Source organism: Oryzias latipes, chromosome 10 (genome assembly GCF_002234675.1).
Source record: "Oryzias latipes chromosome 10, ASM223467v1".
In the NCBI taxonomy this organism is placed as follows: Eukaryota; Metazoa; Chordata; class Actinopteri; order Beloniformes; family Adrianichthyidae; genus Oryzias; species Oryzias latipes.
This window is the reverse complement of record NC_019868.2, coordinates 27,391,108-27,411,005: the sequence shown is the minus strand read 5'-3', so window position 1 is coordinate 27,411,005 and position 19,898 is coordinate 27,391,108. Positions and strand designations below refer to the sequence as shown.

Sequence of the window (19,898 nt, the reverse complement as noted above, 5' to 3'; positions counted from 1 at the left end):
TAATTACAGCCATGAAAACCATCCTTAACCTTAACTAAATGAATGGCCTCAAAGTCCACATAACAAAAGTGATGTTTGTGTGGACGACTGGGACCTTAACTCCAACAGAAATGTTCTCTGGTCAGGTTGTGGAGGAGATTTGGAGGCTGAAAGTCCCCCCCCTGACCTCAACCCTGTCCTTCTCCTTTAACTCGACTTAACAGCAGGTCAGGTCCCGTCGGTCAAACCTGGTCCTGGACCTCACAAATCCTGGTGTGCGTCTGACAGGATGCTGCTGCCTCCACAGGTGTCTCTTCAGCTTCCTTTCCTTTAAGTAAGACTCTTATCCTTTATAAAAATGATTTGAGGGAGACGCCCCGGACAACTGCTCCCCCGACTTCATTTGTCTCTTGGCAAGTTTGATGGCGCTGTGTTTAAAAACCCATTCAATCTTATAAACCAAAAATTAAATGTAGTCGACTGTGATGGGCACTCAGTGCATCTGCTATTTATATGCTAATGTACACTCGGGCCTGCCAAGGTCTGGCAAATTATTACTGCACAACCATAAGTCAGGTGTATGGCAGGAGGTGGGGAAGGAGGGGGGGGGGGGGGGGGGGCAGGTTAAACATCACACAGACACATATACAGGAGGAGAACGGGCAAAAGAGAGCAGAGGGAGGTGGAGAAGAGGAAGTGAAAATCTTTTGGAGACGTCTCTATTGTCTCCCTTGACAAGGTAATATAGCCCTCCACCTGGACACAAACACACACCAGGAGCTTCTCACAGAGCAAATAATTTAGTTCTGCCTTTAAAGCAGAAATGGGAAATGCGCCGGAAAAGCCGAACATCCCTAATGCCGTCATTGCTTTTATGCATTCCTTAAAGCAGTAAACGAAGGGGGGGGGGGAAATGGAGCACATAAAACAATTTTGCTAATAAAAACCTACAATAATCATCTACAAACACATCTGTGCATAGAGGGAATAAAGTCAAATAAATGCCAAAGCATAAAAACTTGATAAAAAGGAAAGTAAATTTTAGCATCAGAAATAAGTAAAGCAGAGCTGCATCAACTGAACAGACACACTGACTTCTTAGCTATCGGTTTGTTGCTGACGCTAACATTTATCTAAAAAAAAAAAGAGGTAGGCTTCATCTTATACTATTACTAGTAAAATGACGTTATTTAAAGTTCAAATGATTACAGAAACACAACCGATCTCGTTGTAAGTTGAATCAAAACCACTGACAGTACCTGGAAACTGAGAGTGTGACGTCCATAGAAAATGGTTCACTTCCGCCCCTAAAATAAAGTCAATTGAATCGCCTTATTTTTGGCGATGCGGCCATGTTGAAGCCAGACGGCATCAGTAAGCAGTGACTGAACGTGAGTTGGTCTGAGTTATTGACTGTATATGAGAACTATAGTGGCGTTCCAAACAGGAAGTACCCTGCTGGCTCCAAGAAGCCAAAATCCCATAGACTTCTATAGAGAAACGGCGTTTACCGGAGACCTTTTTTTTTAACATGTACTTGATAATCCTCCTTTTTTTTCCATCAGGTTTTTTCTGTTGTTCAAGTTATTCAGGTTATAAACTGTTCAATTGGATGCCTCAATCAAAGTAGGTGGAGCTTACAGTCCTGACATTTCATTGACAGCTTTGGGTATCCCACTTAATAGTGGTAGGGGTGTGGCCTTCCAACAATTTCCCTGCTGACTGGCGAAAGTGGTTGCCATAGAAACATCGACTCAGATTGACTAATCACGGCTTACTGACGATGTCTGACTCCATGGTGGCAAACGTGTGGCAAAAATAAATAAATAAAGGCGAGTGACCTAGAGAAAAGGGTGACGTCACACTCACTCGGTCCACACCCCTACCATTTGAAAGCAGGCTACATGAAATCTGTCTGACGTTTCGGATGATGGATGTGGGGATCAGCAGGCTCCGCCTACTTTTATTGAGGCATCTGATAACTTGCACTACAGAAAAACATGGTAGAAAGAATGAGGATTAAAAAAAAAAAAGGTATCAGAGCCAGAATGGTTATTCAGACCAACGGCTGTTAATTTCTCTACAGAAGTCTTTTGGCTTCTTGGAACCACTTCCTGTCTGGAATGCCAACGGGGGAAGGGGGGGGGGCACTCAGTCCAGTTCTCTTATAAAGTCAATGGTCAAAACAGATTAAAAGTGTTGGAGTTGATTAAAGCTAATCAAAGATATTCCTGACGGGAACATCTTCCGGTTTTCAGTGTTTATTGTTTGCTGAGGAGGCTGTGATTTAAGCATCGTTACAAACTAATTAGGCATAAAGCTTCCAGTTGAGCCTGACCTATTCAAGGCTTGATTTGCCACAACATCCCACATCTCTATTACCACCTTGCACTTCTATTCATTACTACCTAGAAAGGATCCCATGGGATCCTGTCTAATGGGGAAAAAGCTTTCGGCTCCCCCCTCTTCTCTGCCTACAGCTTCTTCCCATTATATCCCCCACCCCCCCTCCCAAAACACACATGCGTGGATGCAGCCGTCGTCTCCAGGGTGCAGTCAGCTCACATGATGTATAAGGTGACATCTTTATTTCACTAACCCAGCCTGGCAGGTCTATTAGCCGGCGCGGAGCTTCCCAAACCTTTCGCTGTCAAGGAGCTTATTCTCAACTGTCGGGTCCACTTCCCCCCCCCCGGACCGTCTCAATCTGTCATTAGAACAGTCATGATTATACATTCTCACCCGCCGCCGCCGCATCGAATGAGCGTTTTCTTCTCATATTTCTGTGAAAGGGACGGAGGGGATCCTTGCCCCCCCATCAGTCCCAGTGGATCCATCAACTCCAATTTGGGAAGCGTTTCTTTCACTTCAGCAGTGTGCTCTGATGGACCCTCATTTATGGCTTTATTCTCTCTATTTCCCCCTTTCTTTCCCAACCGTTTACATCTTCATCTCTTCATAAACGTCATGCTTTCACTCCTTCCTTTACTCTGCAATGGAAAAAAAAACTACCCCCCCCAGTGAGACCTCAACTACAATAATCAGCTCTTACAAAAAAAAATCCCATTCTTGCTTAAAGTTTCTAAATGTCCTTCTACATTTTTTGTACTTTTCTTTTTGCAGCTCTTCCTGTTTCAGATTAACATTATTTTCTCCAAATCTCTAATCCATAAAAAGTAGATTATTAATAATAAATCTGCAATGCTTCATGATCTTACGAGATTATCATCCCATTTCCTTACGTAACTGATAAAGAAGCACAGAATAAGGACCGGCGATGCGTCAAGCTGCAGAGGTGCAGTAAAGAGCATTATGCAAAATTTAAAGAAAAATAAGGCAAAAAACCAAACAGTAAACACATTATTGTCCAACTGAGGGAAGAGCGCCCCATTGAAGAAAATGAATGTACAGATGAGAGGAAAAGAATCCCAGCAGAAAGTAGAAAGAGAGGAATAGTCTTCTTTGTTTATCTGCAGAGAGGAGAGGTTGGTCACATCCATTGTGTGGAGACAAGATGGGTTATCAGCAGTAAACAAGGCCTTGGCCTGTATGAATGGAGCCCAGAGTGACTGAATACGCTCTAAAAAGCAGATATGTTTAAATACGTCGGCATGTCTCCATCTGTTACTCAACAGCACTCCACCATTCCTGTCGGCCCTGCGGTTAAAACGTTAGCGAGCCTATTCGGTCCTCTGAAGGCTGCGTGCCGACAGCGCCTTCGTCACTCTCACATTCTGAGCCTGAACGTTTTCACTTCCACAAAATATGACAACAAATGTTTAATAGCTTTCCAGTTCAGTGTTGCCCCCCTCGGAAGCCCTCTGGCCACTTCTGACCGGACCATTGGCTTTCTGAGAGAACTGGAGTGGGTGGCCCCTCCCCCTTGGCGTTCTAAACAGGAAGTACCTGCTGGCTCCAAGAAGTCAAAAATCGCATAGACTTCTATGAGAAACAAACAGCTGTTATTCAATCTTTCTATTGGTCAGAAGAACCATTCTTGCTCTGATACTTTTTTTACATCTTGATAATTCGTAAAGCAGGTTATTCAAGTTATAAACTGGCCAATCAGAGGCCCCAATCAAAGTAGGTGGAGCCTACAAATTGACACATTTCGTGTAGCCAGCTTCCAATCGGTAGGGGAGTGGCCTTCCAACAAGCTCATCCCTGCTTGGAGAGAGGTGGTTGCTATATAGAGACGTGGACTCAGACCGTTTCGGACCAGATCTTTCCTATTGATGTCAACTGGCTCCAACATGGCGGCGTCTGTCTTATGAAAAAATGGTGGTTGAATTGACTTCATTTGGTTGGAGCTGGAAGCACACCACATGAGGGCGCAGTCATCAACCTTACAAAAAGAAGGTTGAGAGAGCAAGAAAGGTGATGCCATTTTCCTGTATTTGAAGTATGTGAAGCTCTTTCAGCGAGTTCTGGTAAGAGGGAATAGATTTTTATAAAAATCATTGTATTTTTGTAAATGTTTGTATCTACTGTATCTTTAGAATTATGTGTACGTTTATGAGAGGGTGGAGTGGGCAGCGTACCAGAAACAAGACGGTTTAATAATTCATTCGTTCATCTTCTGAAGCGTTTGTTCCCTTTCGGGGTCACGGCGCTGCTGGAGGCTACCATTTGTGGGCGGAGGCGGCGGACATTCTGGACAGGTCGCCACTCTGTCGCAGGGCAGCTTTAATCCTGTATCTGACATATATTAGAACAGTGGTCCCCGACCCCCCAGGCCGAAGGCCAGAAACGGCACATAGGACAGTTGGTGCCGGTTTGCTGAGGGGGAAGAAAAACAAAATACCAATCTACATTTTTGTTCACAAGTTTGAATGGAAAAAAAAATGAACCGCAGCAATAATAATAATAATTTATAATTAGAATGTAGTAAATTTGTTTTCTCGCGAGACGGAAACTTCAGTTGTAGAATGAGGATGAGGAGGATGAGGAACACTTTTGGGTTAAGCAGAAATCTATATGACATGTGAATGGCTCCTACATGAAATCTAGTGAACAAATACAGTTTGAAGCAGCTGCAGATATTTTACAGAAGTTGAAGAAAAACCCATAAAAGTTAAGGGGAACCCCTTCAGCCTCGTACAGACCACTCCGTGAAAATGCTCTCTGGCAAAAATCGGTCTGTAGCCTTGAAACGGTTGGAGACCACTGCCTTAAAATGCAAATGCAGCTTAACAATAAATGTAAAGAACATGCTGTCACTCAATCCTGACTTCTGTTAAACACAAAAATGACACAAAAAACCCAACAGGATTCAAAGCTCATCACTGACTGATGCTGCTTGGTTTTTAACCACTTTTAAAGCCCCTCCTTTGTTCAGATGAGAAGAGAAACCTTTCATTTCATTTACGTTTGAAAACTCTTTCAGGTTATAGATTTTTTTTGTTTTTTAGTAAAATGCATCTGTAACGTTGATAGAAATACATAATAGAACTACTTTAACCTTTGGAATGGCATCACTGACACTTTTTTTAAATCCTACATTAAACTAAAACTTCTTCATGCCCGTGCTGTAAAATAAACAGAAGAATCTGGATTCAAACATATATAAAGTTTATGTTATGGTGCATTTCATGGTGCCTCTCTATCTGCCTCCATGGTGCCCCCCCCCCCCCCCCCCCCCCCTCTCCAGGGAAGTGTATTGAGAAGCCCAAAGCAATCGAGTGATGTGTCAGCAGCCCGATAGAGAGCCCCCAGTAATGGAAGGCCTTTTAGGGCTAAAAAGGAAAAGCTAATTATGATAAAGGGGCTGTAAGTTGTGTGGTTATCGCGGCGCCGGGCCGGCTGCTGCGGCAGGCTGGTCCCTGACAGTGATAACCAGGCGGAGCGGGACGCCCGCCGCTCTGTCACTGTCACTCCGCCACTCTTCTCATCTGAAGATGGATTCCCGCGCTACAACTTTTATGATTTTTTTTTTTTAGCAGTTTTCATTCATCGCTCACTTAGCCGTCCCTCCGTGATGCTCGCGTTTTTTTTTCATTTTGTCTCTGCACCATCGTGACCCGACAACCCGTTTGAGCCGAACTGTATTTTTTGAGCAGAACGGCGGCGTGGAGCGCGACGCACAGCCAGCAAGATCGACCTATCAGCTGTCAAGCCAAGGGGCCACATTACGACTACATCCTCCCCCCTTGCTCCCCAATTTTTCCTCTGTCTGATGCATTATGCATTATGGCACCTTGCCTCTATCTGCCTTCTCCCAAATGTCTCGACGATGATTACATCCATCCTCCGTCTCCGTTATGACACTTCGGTCCAGGAGCCCGCGGGACAGCAGCTTAGCAGCCGATGCGTTACAGAGAAAACCGTCAGACGCCTCTGAAGGATGCTGTTCTCCCTTAAAAGCAGGTTCATGCCAGACAAAAAGCTACAGACGACTTTCAGTCACTCTGCTTGCTGACGTGATGTCTTGAAGCATCAGGAAAACACTTGGAAGGGTTGTGTGTCACATTCAGTTTTGAGTTACTGTCCGAGGACTCCTGGACAGATCTGCTCAAACTCATTCGAGTCAATCAGCAAATGTAAGGGCTAAAGAAAAGAGAAAAAAAAAGATGGGCACCTGCAGTTTTGTAAATAACCTGTAAATGGCTGAAAGGCAACAAGAGCCTCCTGAAGTGACTGGGAGGCAGATTTATGTTCCTGATCTCTAACATCAAGCCTTTACTTTTTTATTTTTCATTAAAATGATCTTAACACTACAAGGTAATAAAGAAAAAGTTAAATAAAAATGAAATGTATTTCATAATTTCAGATATTTCTGCAGATTACATAATAATGGAATAAATCTGACAGATCAGGGATGTATTCTGCTTCAGACTTCTCCTTAGATTTGCAATATACATCCCTGACAGATCAGGGATGTATTCTGCTTCAGACTTCTCCTTAGATTTGCAATAAAATGCTGCCCTCTGCTGGTCACTCTCTGCAAAAACGCCTCAGAAAAGGACAAAACTCAACAACTTCTAAGTTTATTTCTTCTGACTTGTTGAGTATATTATTTTATCACATCTCATTTTATTTTGTTTTATTTTCCTTTATTAGTTCATATTACTTTGTGTATTTCTTTATAAAATGATCCTGAACATATTTTTTTTGGAAAAAACGCCTGTAAAAGTTTATATCATGTAGTTTTTCTGTATTTTACATTAAAATATGTTCAGATTCTGTCTGATTATTTTTAACTAACAAATCTGCCCTTGATCTGATAGGAACCACATTTCATACAATCCATCTACGCATAAATATAACATGAAATCTGTCAATAGAGATCATCTAAGTTTACTCTTTTTGGAGTAATAAATTAAACTATTTGACTTTAGCTATAAATCACTATATTTAATTAATCTAATGTGACCTAAGTTTTCATGAAATCTCGATTAATGATTATGAGTGATTACACTGTCAAAAAGGAGGCATCTTTTTACATTTTCATTCATTTTTTTTGTTTTAATTAATGCATTTCTTTATTTCTAAATGACTTTAATTGATCTGTGTGAATTCTTGTTGTGTTGTCTACAATAATGCTTAAAATAAACCCACAAATCAATTACAATAAATGTATTAACTTTAATGTTAAACAACAAACTCAAAACATTTTTCCTCTGTTTTCCCATCCATCTTCTTCTTCTGTTTAGGATCATCTTGATAATGTTTTTGCCTGGTTTGTTTGAGGAAACAAGTGTTTTTCATTTACAGTTCTATGTATTTTGCACTCAGATGTGTTCGCATTTTCTATGAATGGTAAAATAAAAAACTTTAAGCAGCAAACTCAACAACAAGGAGGGAAAAGCTACAACTTTAGTCCTGCTGAGGCCAAACTTTGTTCAAGAATGTGAAATGACCGGCCTGCATTTCAAAATGTGTTTTTCCATCAGTCCGTTTGTCTAAACCTGTCCTGTCTGATACTTTTGTTTGTGTTTTGATATTAATTTGTAATTATGTGTCAGCAGATGGGATTTTAAAAAATTATTTCTCCTATTTTAGCTTTTTTATTTTTTTATTTTAAGCACCTAAAATCTATGAAAAGTGCTCTCCAAATAAAAATGTTGAGTTCAGATCAGTTCAAGTTTTTAATAAGCATTGAAGTAATCATCTGATCCCTCATTTCTCTGCTGGTAGATCAATAACTCCACCTGAATGTGATTGACACACGGCTAGAAGGTTTGGGCTCCACTCACCTCTCTGCAGGATCTGGTCTGGTAGTCGATGTGAAGTTCTTTGTGCTTCTGAACAGCGCCCTCTAGAGACCTCTTCAGGTCCAGCGCTCTTCTCAGCAGCTGCTCGTCGGCACGCGACTTTGTGAAAACCTGCAAACGTGAAGTTTCTGAGCAGAGAAAACTGGAGCGTGAAACAAACTGTGACAAACCAAAGAAGTCTTGTCATTACTGCTGAACATCTGCGGTTTTTGTAACAGAATCTGGTCACTAGTGGTAAATACCGTCTTCACGTTTATTCTGATGCAGCGCTGTCCTCACCTGGACCCAGCCCTGCACAGCTGGAAGGTGTTTGGTTTGGATCAGTTTATGGAGCTCAATCACCGTGGAAACCACCGCCTCGTTGTCTTCTGTCTCCTTCACATGAAGACCTGGAAATTATTTTAAAATAACAAAAACATTGTTTTCTACGCAAATAAATAACAATACTTTTTTTTTTCACTCATTTAAAGTAAAAACAAATACTTATAGTACTTAAACATTTTACATAGTAAAATTTAGAAGGCTACATTTGTGAGATGTGTGCATTCAGTGGTCCAGTGGGAGAGTGTCTGCCCTGAGACTGGGAAGTTGTGGGTTCAAGTCCATGCATTGGGAGGTACTATTTATGACTAAATAAATGTTGTTTTATGTCAGGAATTAGCTTCAACACCAATTTAACTCGATTAAATCAGTTTAGAATACATTTTGTCACATTAAACTGGCCAATCAAGTCTGTCCAATTGTGAACATTTATCCATATAATTATTGGTTTTAAATACATTTTCAGTTACGACTAATGTTGGTTTTGTCAGAAAACAAGAAGAAACTACTTTGAAAGACAAGTAATATTTCATTTTCTACGAGAACATCCGTTAAAATGTCATTATTTTGTTTTATTCAGACATGTGAAGGTTAAACTCACCAGGACTGAGGTTCAGGTCCAGACTGTAAGCGTGAGAAATGAGCCCAGAGCTCCTCAGAGGCAAACACTCCTCAACAGACTCCTCTTCCTCGCTACTTTCTCCTTCCTCACTCCCATCTTTCACTTCACTCTGTCTTTTCTCCTCCTTGTTGTGTTCTTTGTTTTCAGTTCCTTTCTTAGGAGGATCAGAACAATCTGTAAATGTTTTCTCCTCTTCCTCATTTCCTGTATCCTGGTTTTTATTTCCCGCTGGAGTCCGGTTCTCCTCCTCTGGCCCGTCCTCTCTTCCTCGTATTCCTGACTCTGTCTCGACGTCCGTCAGGGCTTTACTGCAGCAGGGCTGCTGGACATCAGGCAGACCCTCGCTGGCCGGCTGAGTGTTTGAGTGGCTGCTGGTGTCCGTCTGGAAATCTGCCACCCCAAACTCGGGCAGGAGAAGCCTCAAGCAGGACTCCATCTCTGTGAGCGTCGACTCCATTTCCTGGTAGGACTCTAAAAAAAGAAGAGAAGTTTCCGTTTTAAAGACGGTGAGGAAAGATGTAATCGACAGAAGGAAAGGACGCCTCCATTCAACACCAGCTGGAAACTGAGCAGCGTACTTAAAAATGTGCATCTCTCTGGAGTTTACAGATATAAAAGATCCGTCCGTGAGGTTCTCACCTTCCATTTCTTTGGCCGCCGCCTCCACTCTGGCTTTGTAGATCCTCTCCATCTTCCTCTGTCTTTCCTCCTCCCTCCTTCTCTCTGATATCGTCCTTGCTTCGAGATCCTGAAAGTCCACCTGGAAAGAGAAGACGTTGATGTGAAAATCAGGGAAAATCCTACAGCAGATTTCGGATCCGTCCTGGAACGCTGCTCTGTCACGTCCAGTCAGGTCAATGTGGGCTTCTGCTTCTGCAGAAGATCTTTGCATTGTTGAGGTGGATGCAGAAACCCGAGTTAACCTGACATGCAATAAAAGAAAACTATGATTTATTTGAAAAATTCCAACTTAATCTTTATTAAAATCAGAGGACTATCATATTTCACAAGGTCCTGAATTAGTTCAAATGTATATTTCAAAGCAGCAAACGGTGATCATACCAATTTAAACAAGCACATTAGATATCAATAGAAGGACTAAAAATGCTTCTTTTTAATATTCTCAATACATTTTATTAAAATTTAAACTAGAAATCAGCTGCTTCCTTTATTTTTCACTGCACAAAAAAAGTTTTTTTGGAAGAAACGCTTTAGATGTCCGGTGGATTTGTCCAAATTTTAAGCAGGGTTAGTAGAAGACAGGCCTGCAAAAAATACTGCAAATTTATCGTTGAAATGGAAGTGTTTATTATTATATCATCGAAATGGAGTGTTATCGCAATATCCAGCTCTGCAATATGCATATCGTAAAAGACAGCGAAGATCGCAATAAATCGCAAACCTTTAATGTGCTAAAACAATCTTATGGCAGCTTAAAGCATTTAACGGATCAAATAAATCCCTTTATGCATTAGGCCAATCGCATGGACGCCTTCAAGTTGTTGACCAATCGAATGGAGGCCTATTATGTTAGATGTTCGTCACCTGTGTCGACGAGGGTCATTTGGAGTATAACTATAACTGTTGCAATGAAATGTGAATGATGTTTTTGTTTATTTTGCTATTTGTTTATGTACCGCAAATGACAATATTAATCTCTAATATCGTGAGTCTTCCTCATATCGTGCAGCCCTAGTAGAAGAAAACCATTAATCTGCCAGAAATGACTAAATCTGAAACCCTTAAAGATCATCAGCTCACAGTTTATCTGATGCATTCTGGATTATCTTTTTTTTATATTAAATTGAGTCAAATCGTGAAAAATCTTTGTTTGTTTTCCTTCGTTACTCCCCGTTAATCGGGTTGATCGGGTGTAATTCTAAAAAGCAAAGACTGCTCATCTTCTCTACCTTTTTAACCTGTTTGAGGAAGTGGTAGCCCAGAGCCAGTTTCTTGTAAGCAGAGCCATAAGAGGCTTGCCATGATTGGACGGTCTGGATGGCCAGTGACCGCAGCTTCTTGGCTACTTCTTTGGGAGGAGGGAGGGGCTGCTCCGTGTCCGTCTCCACAGTCAGCTCCAAGAACTCCTGCAGGAAGACGAGGAGCGAGAACATTTTTAGACACGCAGGAGCTTCACTGAAGCACAAACAGGGGCCAAATTCAGACTGTAAGCTGTATTTGGTTTACATTTTGCCTTCCTATCACATCCATGAATCATAAAAGTTTGAGTCTGTTTTTTCTGTGATTTAATTCTAAGTTAAAGCCCACATTAGTAAGGTCACTGAAAGCCATGACCTTACTAAATCTTAACAATAACAAGTAAAACATGAATCACAAACTCTACCTTAAACTGGACTTATGCAGATTAATCACATGTTGGTTTAATAATCCTGAAACATTTCTGATTTGTGGTCTCCCATGACGTAAAACTATTGATCAACCTGAAAGTTGTCGACCAGCAGTGTCCTGAAGTGGTGCGATCTGGAAAAGAGCTCACTGGCTATCTGGAAGGCTGACAGTCGGATCTCGCAGTGGTCTTGGTTGAGCTGAGACATCAGCAAGTGGTACACGTGATCGATGCAGTCATTCGACACTCTGAAAAAGATTTTAAAAACAAACAAACACTACTTTCTCCCAAACCTGCTGTGAACATTCAAATAAATCAATAAAAACTAACAGAAAAGTTTTAGGGCATTTTTTGATTGTAAAAATACAGTTAAATGCCCACTTTTTCCTACTATTTTGATTCTTACTCTTGCCATTTTTTTCCTGACTGTTATATTTCTTGTTTAGCTGCTGTAACAACTCAATTTCCCTCCGGGGATCAATAAAGTCCCATCTTATCTTATTTGATCCCTATATTTTCTGAATGATTAAAGCATGTGAGTTCCATACTTGCAGATCTTCTTCAGCTCCTTCATTTTGTCCGGGTTAAGTTGACCCTGTCCAGATGTGGTCAGCTCCTCTATGAGCTCTGCCGTCCTCTCCCTTTGGGGTAACTCCATGACGAACCAGAAACCTTTAGCAAAAAGACTTCAAGTTTATTTTATTAAGTATACTTGAGTCATACTCATGTATATACTACAAGTATACTTATACATAAAGTTATTATACCTCATTTAATATGCCTCACTTTTAGTATAGACTTATTATACTTGCAGTACACTTTTATATACTAAATTTAAGGGAAGTTTAAATGGGTTAATTATACGATGAATTAACCTTTATCAATGGGGTTGTTTGCTGTCATTTAGAATATGACATTTTGTGAATTAAGCATGAATGGAAAATGATTACCTTTTTGACACCTGAACTGTCCTAAGGATTTACTCGTTCAATTTTACTATCACAGACTCATTAAAATACTGTTTAAATAACCGGTTTACACAGAAACACATTAAAAAGGCTTTGTTTGACAGTTATCAGTGAATTAGCAGCAGTTAGCATCAAACATTTAGCTAATACTTAGACACTTACCGGCGGATTCCTCGAGTTTAAATTTCCTTTATTGAAAATATGTCTGATGTTCCTCCATGAGTTTTTGTCTACGCCAGTTCATAGCGCGGTGAATGAACCCAAAGTGACGAAAACTCAGAACCGTTTTGTTCTGTTGACATTATTTAATGGTCATGTCGTCGTTTTCCGGTGAGAAAAAAACGGAAACTTCCGGTAGGCATTTCAGAGTAAAGGCGTGCCAAAAAGCGTTACAAGTTTTTTTTTTATTTGGCAAATCTTTTACGCTCTAAATGCGCCCTTTTTCTAGTTCACACTCATTCGTGGCAAGGTGAATAAAACAAATAAATAAACGAAAACTCTTTAAGTTTGGCTTTCTTGACACTATTTAATGATTACGTTCTCGTTTCCGGTAAAACGTGGACATTTCCGGTTCGACATTCAGAGTAAACGCATGGCGAAACAGCATTAACTGGAGTTTCCTGAGTTTGGCAGATCATCTATATTCCATGAACAACTTGAATGTTGCTCGATAAATGTTTTTTTAAATCATAAAATAAATAAAAATATTTGATTATACGGCCTTCTCACTGATCCATTCAAGTTAATATTCTACTCCCACTTCATTCTGTGAAGTCATTTGGTTTGCTGGAGCCTATCCCAGCTTCTTCAAGGCAAAGCAAGGAAACACCCCGATAGTTTCCCAGTACCTAAACCACCACTTAAAAAAAAAAAAAGAAAAATTTAAATATGAAACGAAAAAGTTCCCACAGTTGGCACAGGCCAAAATTTCATAACCTTTCTTCTATTGTTTTAACAATAAGAAACACTGCCCCAAAGAATTGAATATATGAGATGACTTTTATCATGAAATTCTTTCTTTATCATGTGTGATGCTTGCCTGCGCAGAGAGTAAATCATAAATGTTGCCCATTAAAGCTCATTTTAAAGACTCAATAACGCCTTTCTTCCCAAATATAAATCAAAAATTGACAGCTGACATTTCTCTCCAGCACACCAGTGTCTTTGACTTGTGTGCAGTGTTTGTGTGCACTCTCTTGACTGGTCAAGTTCAAATCCGCTCTTCTGTTCATTTCAGTTTGACCTGCAGAGCATCTAGGAGTTCCACCAGTTCTATAAAATAGCCGTTCTCCTCCCCGAGAATAGTGTCTGACTGAATTATGTCCTGGTACTGGAGTCTGAGGGAGTGGAGAGAGCCCGCCAGGGCGCTGTCTGAGCGGTACCGATCCAAACACACTGGAGCCATCGCCAATAAAGCCCGAAGAGCCTGAAACAGAAAAGGATCCACATCCAAAAGGCAGATTAGATCATTAAACACCCACTGCCATCATAGTTTTTACATTTTCAAAGTGGTCTTTTAAATATGATTATGAGCCAAAATTAAAAACTCTGTGTCGTTATGTGGAAGGGACCATTGGTGCAGAGCAACCCCGCCCCCCTTCCCTTCTCCGTTGCTGAAAGTTCTCAGTTTAAACGCTCTACCGCCAACTTACAGCACCTCACATCTTCAACCTAAACACTACAGGTGCAGCAAAAATGGTGAGCAACATTGGAGCTATCCAGCTGTACAGTTTAGATCCAGATTCCAGCTCAGACCAGGAAAACAAAGACGTTCTTGTATCCAGGTGGACGCATCAGAATGGAGCGGAGCAGGAAGCTTGTGGCCCCACCCAGCATATAAAAAAAAAAGCTTTTTTTCCCCAACTGCATTTTTTGTTCTGTTCCTGAACAATTTGAATACAGAAATACTCAGAAATGTAAATGTTAATCTTAATTTTCTTTACATAAACCCTCCATCATCAAAAAAATGGCAGAACATGTTAAAAAAACACATTTTTCATGGGAGTGGATCTGTAACTCCTTAAGAACTGCCATGTTTTTTTTCTGACCTTCTCTCTGTGGTCGTGCTCCGTGGACTGCAGCAGCTGCGGCACCAGACTGCACCAGCCCTTCTCCAACAGCTCCCCCTGCAGGGACACCTGGGAATACTGACGCACGCGCTCCTCGTGGGAGGGGTCCTGGACCCAGTCCAGACCTGCCTGTGAGATCAGCTCCTGGTGGCGGACAGGATGGAGGTAAGTCTGACCGCCAGCAGACAAATGAGGAGAGCTGAACGCCAAAGCACCTTTTCACTGATCATATCGTAGAGCATGGTGACGATGCGCGTCTGCAGAATTCCCCCCACGTCCGCCCTGAACAGCTCCGACAGGACCTGCAGGCCTCCGTGAGAGACGAAGTGCTGCTGAGCAAACGGGAAGTGACGCAGAAGAGACGCCACGGCGAACAGCACCTGAGGCGGGCGCAGTGACAGGCGTGTGTGTGTGAGCTCAGCTCAGGTGATAACAAATCAGACTTTGCAACAGGAAGGGGCATTTACCTTCTTCTTGACGCTGACAGGCTGCACAGTGGCCAGCGTGGTTAATAGCGTCTGCAGAGCGCCGTTCTCCACCGCTTTCACCTGGACCACCGGGTTACTGCAGCAAAAAACGCCTGTTCAACACGTCAACACACAACGTCCTGTACATTTTCTCATTTACTGCCTTCCCTTTTCAACAACCGCTTCCCTAAATGTGTCCAAATATAATATTTGAAAATTCTTCTAAGAAACAGAGAATGCTTTATGTTAGGAGGTTCTTTATCAGAATGATAATTCCTAAAGAAAGAAATTAGATCAGATTTTGGAATACAGGAAGTTAAAGTTTTGGTGTTTACATTCTTATAAAATATTTCAATATTAAAACCTGTTCAGTAAATAGAAACTGATTTGTTCTTAAATTTCCAGCAAATATGCCACAAGAAAAGAGAGAAATGTGAAATTCATAATTTATTGTTATAAGAAAAAGTCTGTTAATAAAATAAAAACTGAAATTATTACTTTGAAAGCAGTTTTTAAGGATCTGAAACTAAAGGGGAAAAAAAAGAAAAATTATGACATCATAGCAAGAGAAAATGTCAAAAAAAGCTAAAAGGCCAAAATCTCTTAGGGGCTCTAAAAAGAAAAATGTACACTAACCAAAAGCATGTGTTGGGAATATCCAAAGGAAATTGTAAAACTATTATGGGATGGCCACAGGACCCACAGCTTGGCAGCAAAGTGTCAAATTGGGCAATTTTCACATTTTTGCACAATATCGGAAAATGCTTAGTGACCTTAGCATAATTTCATACAATCTACCAGGTTAACCGAAGTTGTGTTGAACTTTGGGGGAAAAAAACTACCATACATTTTTTTAAAATCCCTTTTACTGCCTTCTACAAATGTAAACTCCTCATAGGGTTTTTGATCCACCTCCTCCTAACTGTACCATTATGGTTGTGATAGTTTTCGTTAACTCATTAACCAATCATGTTATTAATTCATTTGTTACTCTGTGTTGTCATTTTATGTCGTATGTACCTGCTAACAAACAGGTTTTTACACCAAGTCAGTGCGGATGGATTTGTAATATTTTCCTTTAATCGAATCAAATCAAAATAGTTGGACAGTTTGTAGATTTTAAATGGCGTTCGTGTGGCGAGCTCGCAAAAGTAACGCTCCCCTGGTGTTCTCACATTTTTACTGCAATATTGTGAAAATTGAATATGTGAATCGCCGGCTGAAGCTGAACAAAATACGACACACAATATGACTATATTGGGAATGTGGGCGTGGTTAACAGAAAACCTCAGTTTCTAGGAAAATCCAAAAGTTCACTTTTGCGGATTCCTCTAAAACTAAATAGACCTGTTTGTCACCCCTAAATTGGTTGCTATGGAGATAAAACCAACAAAGAAGTCGGCATTTTGAATTTTTCACAGGATCCTTGTTGGGAGAAAACATCCGATCCTCGGACGTGTTGGTACCTGGACAGAGCGGATCCCAGGACGAAGGCGGAGCTTTCCTGCAGCCTGAAATCGGAGCTGTTCAGCCCGTCCAGGATGAGCTGCAGGCCTCCCATCGAGCACAGAGTTTGAGCGTTGTCCACCTGAAACGCACATGGGGTTTCTTTTTGTCCATCTGCTCCTGATGCTCAACAATTTGAACAAAGAAATGCTCAGAAATGCACATTTAAGCTCAATTTTCTTCCTCCATCATCAGAAAAACAAGAACCCGTTAAGAATATCCGAGTGGGTCTTAAACACGGAGAAGTTCCTCACGGCAGCTGGGGGGGGACGTTACCTGATGCACCAGATATTCCAGCTCCAGCAGGATGCTGAGTCTCTGCTCGGTGGTGGTGTTGGTGCTGTTCAGCTGGTCCAGCAATCGCCTCATTATCTGCAGAAAAGGAACATTCCTTAGCTGTGGAGGGGAATCCTCTCTATAATATCTTTCTATAAAACGTTGATGCTCTGGATGGATGGAAAAACGTTGTTTTGACATCCAAACAGTGAACACACGGAGGTACCTGAACGTCTGACTCCACCAGCAGGTCCAGTTCAGCCATGTCCTTCTTCAACTCCTCTAAAGGCCGAAACCTGGACGCCAAAGAGTCCTGCGGACGTGAAGATGGTCACGGTTCACAGCTTTACGCGCCTGAAGGCTGCCGCTCATCATATCCTCCGGGATGCTGACCTGAAGGTCCTTGTCTTTGCTCGCCAGGTTCAGCTCCTCCTTCATCTTCTTCATGGCTCTCTTCAGCTCATCAAAGTTGAAGGAGGACTTAGATTCTTCTTCTTCCTCTCTTGGATCAAAACAACAGAAACTTTTTGATGAACGCGGGTTTGATCCCCCAGCAAACATTGATGAGTTGGTCGGCACCTGTGCTCCTGGGTCCAGTATTTCAGCTTCTCCTCCCCCAATCTCACCTCCCTCTCACCCGTCTGCAGATTCAGCCTCACGTGGGAGCCGGCCGGCACCGCCTGACCTGTTTAAAGCCGCGGCGTTACACGGACACGGTAAAAAGAGGAGGATTGAAGACGCAGAGAGGAACTCAGCTTCCCCTAAACTCTGGTCAGTATTAGAAAAGACATTTCAAATTAAAATCTTCTGGATTTTAGAAGAGCAACAGCGAACACGACCAGGTATTTTATATTTAATCATAACTAAACGTCATCATAAAGGTGATATTTGGTTAAAAAATTTCAGAAGATCTCTGTTTTTGTTTAATTTAAATAGACAAAATGATTTTAAAAAGTGTGAAAATTAACATTTTTGAGAAAAAACAAAAGGAAAAAGATTTTGAGTGAACATGTTAACAGCTGTAAACAATGGGGGGGAAATACAATATATATATATCATGTTATTAAAATATCAAAAGTAAAAAATGTTAGGATTAGATTAAAAGTCCAATCACTTAAAATGTACTTTTATGACTAATAAAAACTTCTGAACGCCAAACACAGAATGAAAAAAAACAATAATAAAAGTTTCAGAGCAAAACCTGGTTTGAGTGTTTGCCACTCCTCCTTTGGTTGGACCACCTCCAGGTCATCATCCTCTACAGTCACCACCTCCTCTTCCTCAGTTCCTCCTCCTCCTCCATCTGTGTTTTCCACTACAGTCAGAGCTCCTTCAGACTGCACAAACAAACAAAAATATTGAAGAAATAGCAACTTTATTTTTAATTCAATGTTTTCTGCGGATAAAGATCCTCGGCAAATTAATCAATCAATATAAAAAAAGCAGGTTTTAGTTTTTTTCTCTTTAGTTTTTCAGTTTGTGAGGAGAAACTCCTGCAGATCTCACCTTCTGGCTGTGAATGCTGACAACATGCGAGCAAAGCAGCACAGAGGCAGAAAGCAGGAGGAAAATTCTGAGGGAAAGTCTGTGAAATTCTGGGATGCAAGTCATCGCCATGGCAACGGGGAACAGCAGGCCAGGAGTCAGGAGTCAGAGCAGCTCAACATTCCTAAATAAAACAGGGAAGAAAAACCTGATTGCCAACATTCAAGGACAGAAATATTGACGTGTATATTTAATTAATATTCTGGCATTTTTCTTCTTACTCTGTGTCTGCATAAAAAAAGCAAAAAGAAAACATATATTTTACTATTTGTCACTGAAACATTAATGTTCGAGTACTTTCCATCCAAAAATAATCCATAACAATATTTAATATTCTCTGAGTTACTGAAACTGTTGCATGGTTTTGGCTCCAGAAGAAAAACATGATGTGGACGAATGAATCCTTTCAACATAAAGTCCTGCAGCGGTTCTTCTTCTTCTTTTCTGGGTGACGCGCTAAACTGTTGCGGGTTGAATGTGGGGTTAAAAATAAGAGAATTCCTCCGAATAACTCACCTGCTCAACAGCAGCTGGAAGAAAACAAACACTGTTTAACTGTCAGTCCTTCCAAACGCTTCCATCACTTTCCACGCGCCTCTCATTGGTCCACGTTGGTGCTTCGCCTGGTCCGCAACGAAATTTATCTACAGCACACACGTTGAGCACTGCCACCTGCTGGTGTGGCGTAATACTGCAGCTCCAACATATTTTTGTTGTTTTGTCTTTTTAAATTATGTAACTCAGTTAGAAATGTTCAGACAAAGATTTTTGTCCTCTGTCTTTAACCCCTGATCAGTACAAGACAGTTTATTTTATGTTTTTATTTTATGTTAAGTAAATAAACAAAGTACAACAAAATAACCAGCTTTAAACTGATCAAAACAGGTGATTATTCAAAAAGTTTGCGGCCTTAAATTAAAGAAACACCTAAATAGAATATCAGGAGATGGAATTTTTCACCCCACTGAATTATATAATCCATTTATTGTTTTTGGATAGCACATAAAATGACATGAAAGAACATGTTGAGGGGCAAAAAAGCATTTAGTCAGCCACCAATTGAAGATGTTCTCCCACTTCAAAGGATTGGAAGGGCCTGTAATTATCATATCAATTATCATAGGTATATCTCAATTAAGAGACGAAAAGTTCCAGTTTGTAGATGACCAAATACTTATTTTCCACCATAATTTACAAATAAATTCTTTAAAAATCAGACAATGTGATTTTCTGAATTATTTTTTCTCATTTTGCATCTCATGGTTGAAGTTTGCCTATGCTGAAAATTATAGGCCTCTCTCATCTTTCTAAGTGGGAGAACTTGCACAATTGGTGGCTGATTAAATACTTTTTACCCCTCTGTAACTTAGTCCTACAAAATATTTTAATTCTTATTGTTCCAGAGGGTTGTCAAGGACCACAGAGTTATTCCTATTGTCAGAATCACTTTCTGACTCTGAACTACCATCTTTCACTAAACCGTCTTTCAAAATAAAGTGAGAGGGCAATGGTGGCTATTCAGAACCACCTATGGTGCATGTTATTGGACCAAGAAAAAACAGAACTCTACATTTACTAAATACAA

At 40.8% G+C, this 19,898-nt stretch overlaps 2 protein-coding genes across 3 annotated transcripts in view; both read right to left on the bottom strand.

Annotated features, from left to right (window-relative positions):
• The window catches only part of uvssa (UV stimulated scaffold protein A), a 38,385-nt gene extending 25,648 nt beyond the window's left edge, over positions 1-12,737 (bottom strand). For both annotated transcript variants that reach the window (XM_011480545.2, XM_023959384.1), the window contains exons 1-8: positions 12,613-12,737; positions 12,031-12,154; positions 11,577-11,730; positions 11,046-11,222; positions 9,775-9,895; positions 9,115-9,606; positions 8,472-8,581; positions 8,175-8,303 (exon numbers count right to left, since the gene is read on the bottom strand). In XM_011480545.2, the coding sequence (XP_011478847.1) occupies positions 8,175-8,303; positions 8,472-8,581; positions 9,115-9,606; positions 9,775-9,895; positions 11,046-11,222; positions 11,577-11,730; positions 12,031-12,140 (1,293 nt within the window). In that variant the 5' untranslated portion in view covers positions 12,141-12,154; positions 12,613-12,737. The remainder of the gene's footprint in view (positions 1-8,174; positions 8,304-8,471; positions 8,582-9,114; positions 9,607-9,774; positions 9,896-11,045; positions 11,223-11,576; positions 11,731-12,030; positions 12,155-12,612) is intronic.
• A 516-nt stretch (positions 12,738-13,253) lies between these two features.
• sil1 (SIL1 nucleotide exchange factor) lies at positions 13,254-18,939 on the bottom strand. Its single transcript, XM_004073597.3, has 12 exons — positions 18,830-18,939; positions 18,275-18,437; positions 17,970-18,105; positions 17,348-17,453; positions 17,162-17,270; positions 16,995-17,081; positions 16,769-16,864; positions 16,453-16,574; positions 14,987-15,083; positions 14,735-14,899; positions 14,499-14,663; positions 13,254-13,876 (listed from the first exon to the last, which is right to left on the bottom strand). The coding sequence occupies exons 2-12, from the start codon at positions 18,383-18,385 to the stop codon at positions 13,679-13,681; spliced, it is 1,392 nt and encodes a 463-aa protein (XP_004073645.1). The 5' UTR covers positions 18,386-18,437; positions 18,830-18,939; the 3' UTR covers positions 13,254-13,678.
• Positions 18,940-19,898: the final 959 nt, after the last annotated feature.

What these genes read in the sequence shown, in the direction of transcription:
- sil1 (XM_004073597.3), bottom strand. Translation starts at nt 18,385, where the DNA reads ATGGCGATGACTTGCATCCCAGAATTTCACAGACTTTCCCTCAGAATT. An exon ending in TACTGGACCCAGGAGCACAG is followed by an intron (nt 17,271 to 17,347) that starts GTGCCGACCAAC and finishes TTTTGATCCAAG; the next exon opens with AGAGGAAGAAGAAGAATCTA. An exon ending in TGGTGGAGTCAGACGTTCAG is followed by an intron (nt 16,865 to 16,994) that starts GTACCTCCGTGT and finishes CCTTTTCTGCAG; the next exon opens with ATAATGAGGCGATTGCTGGA.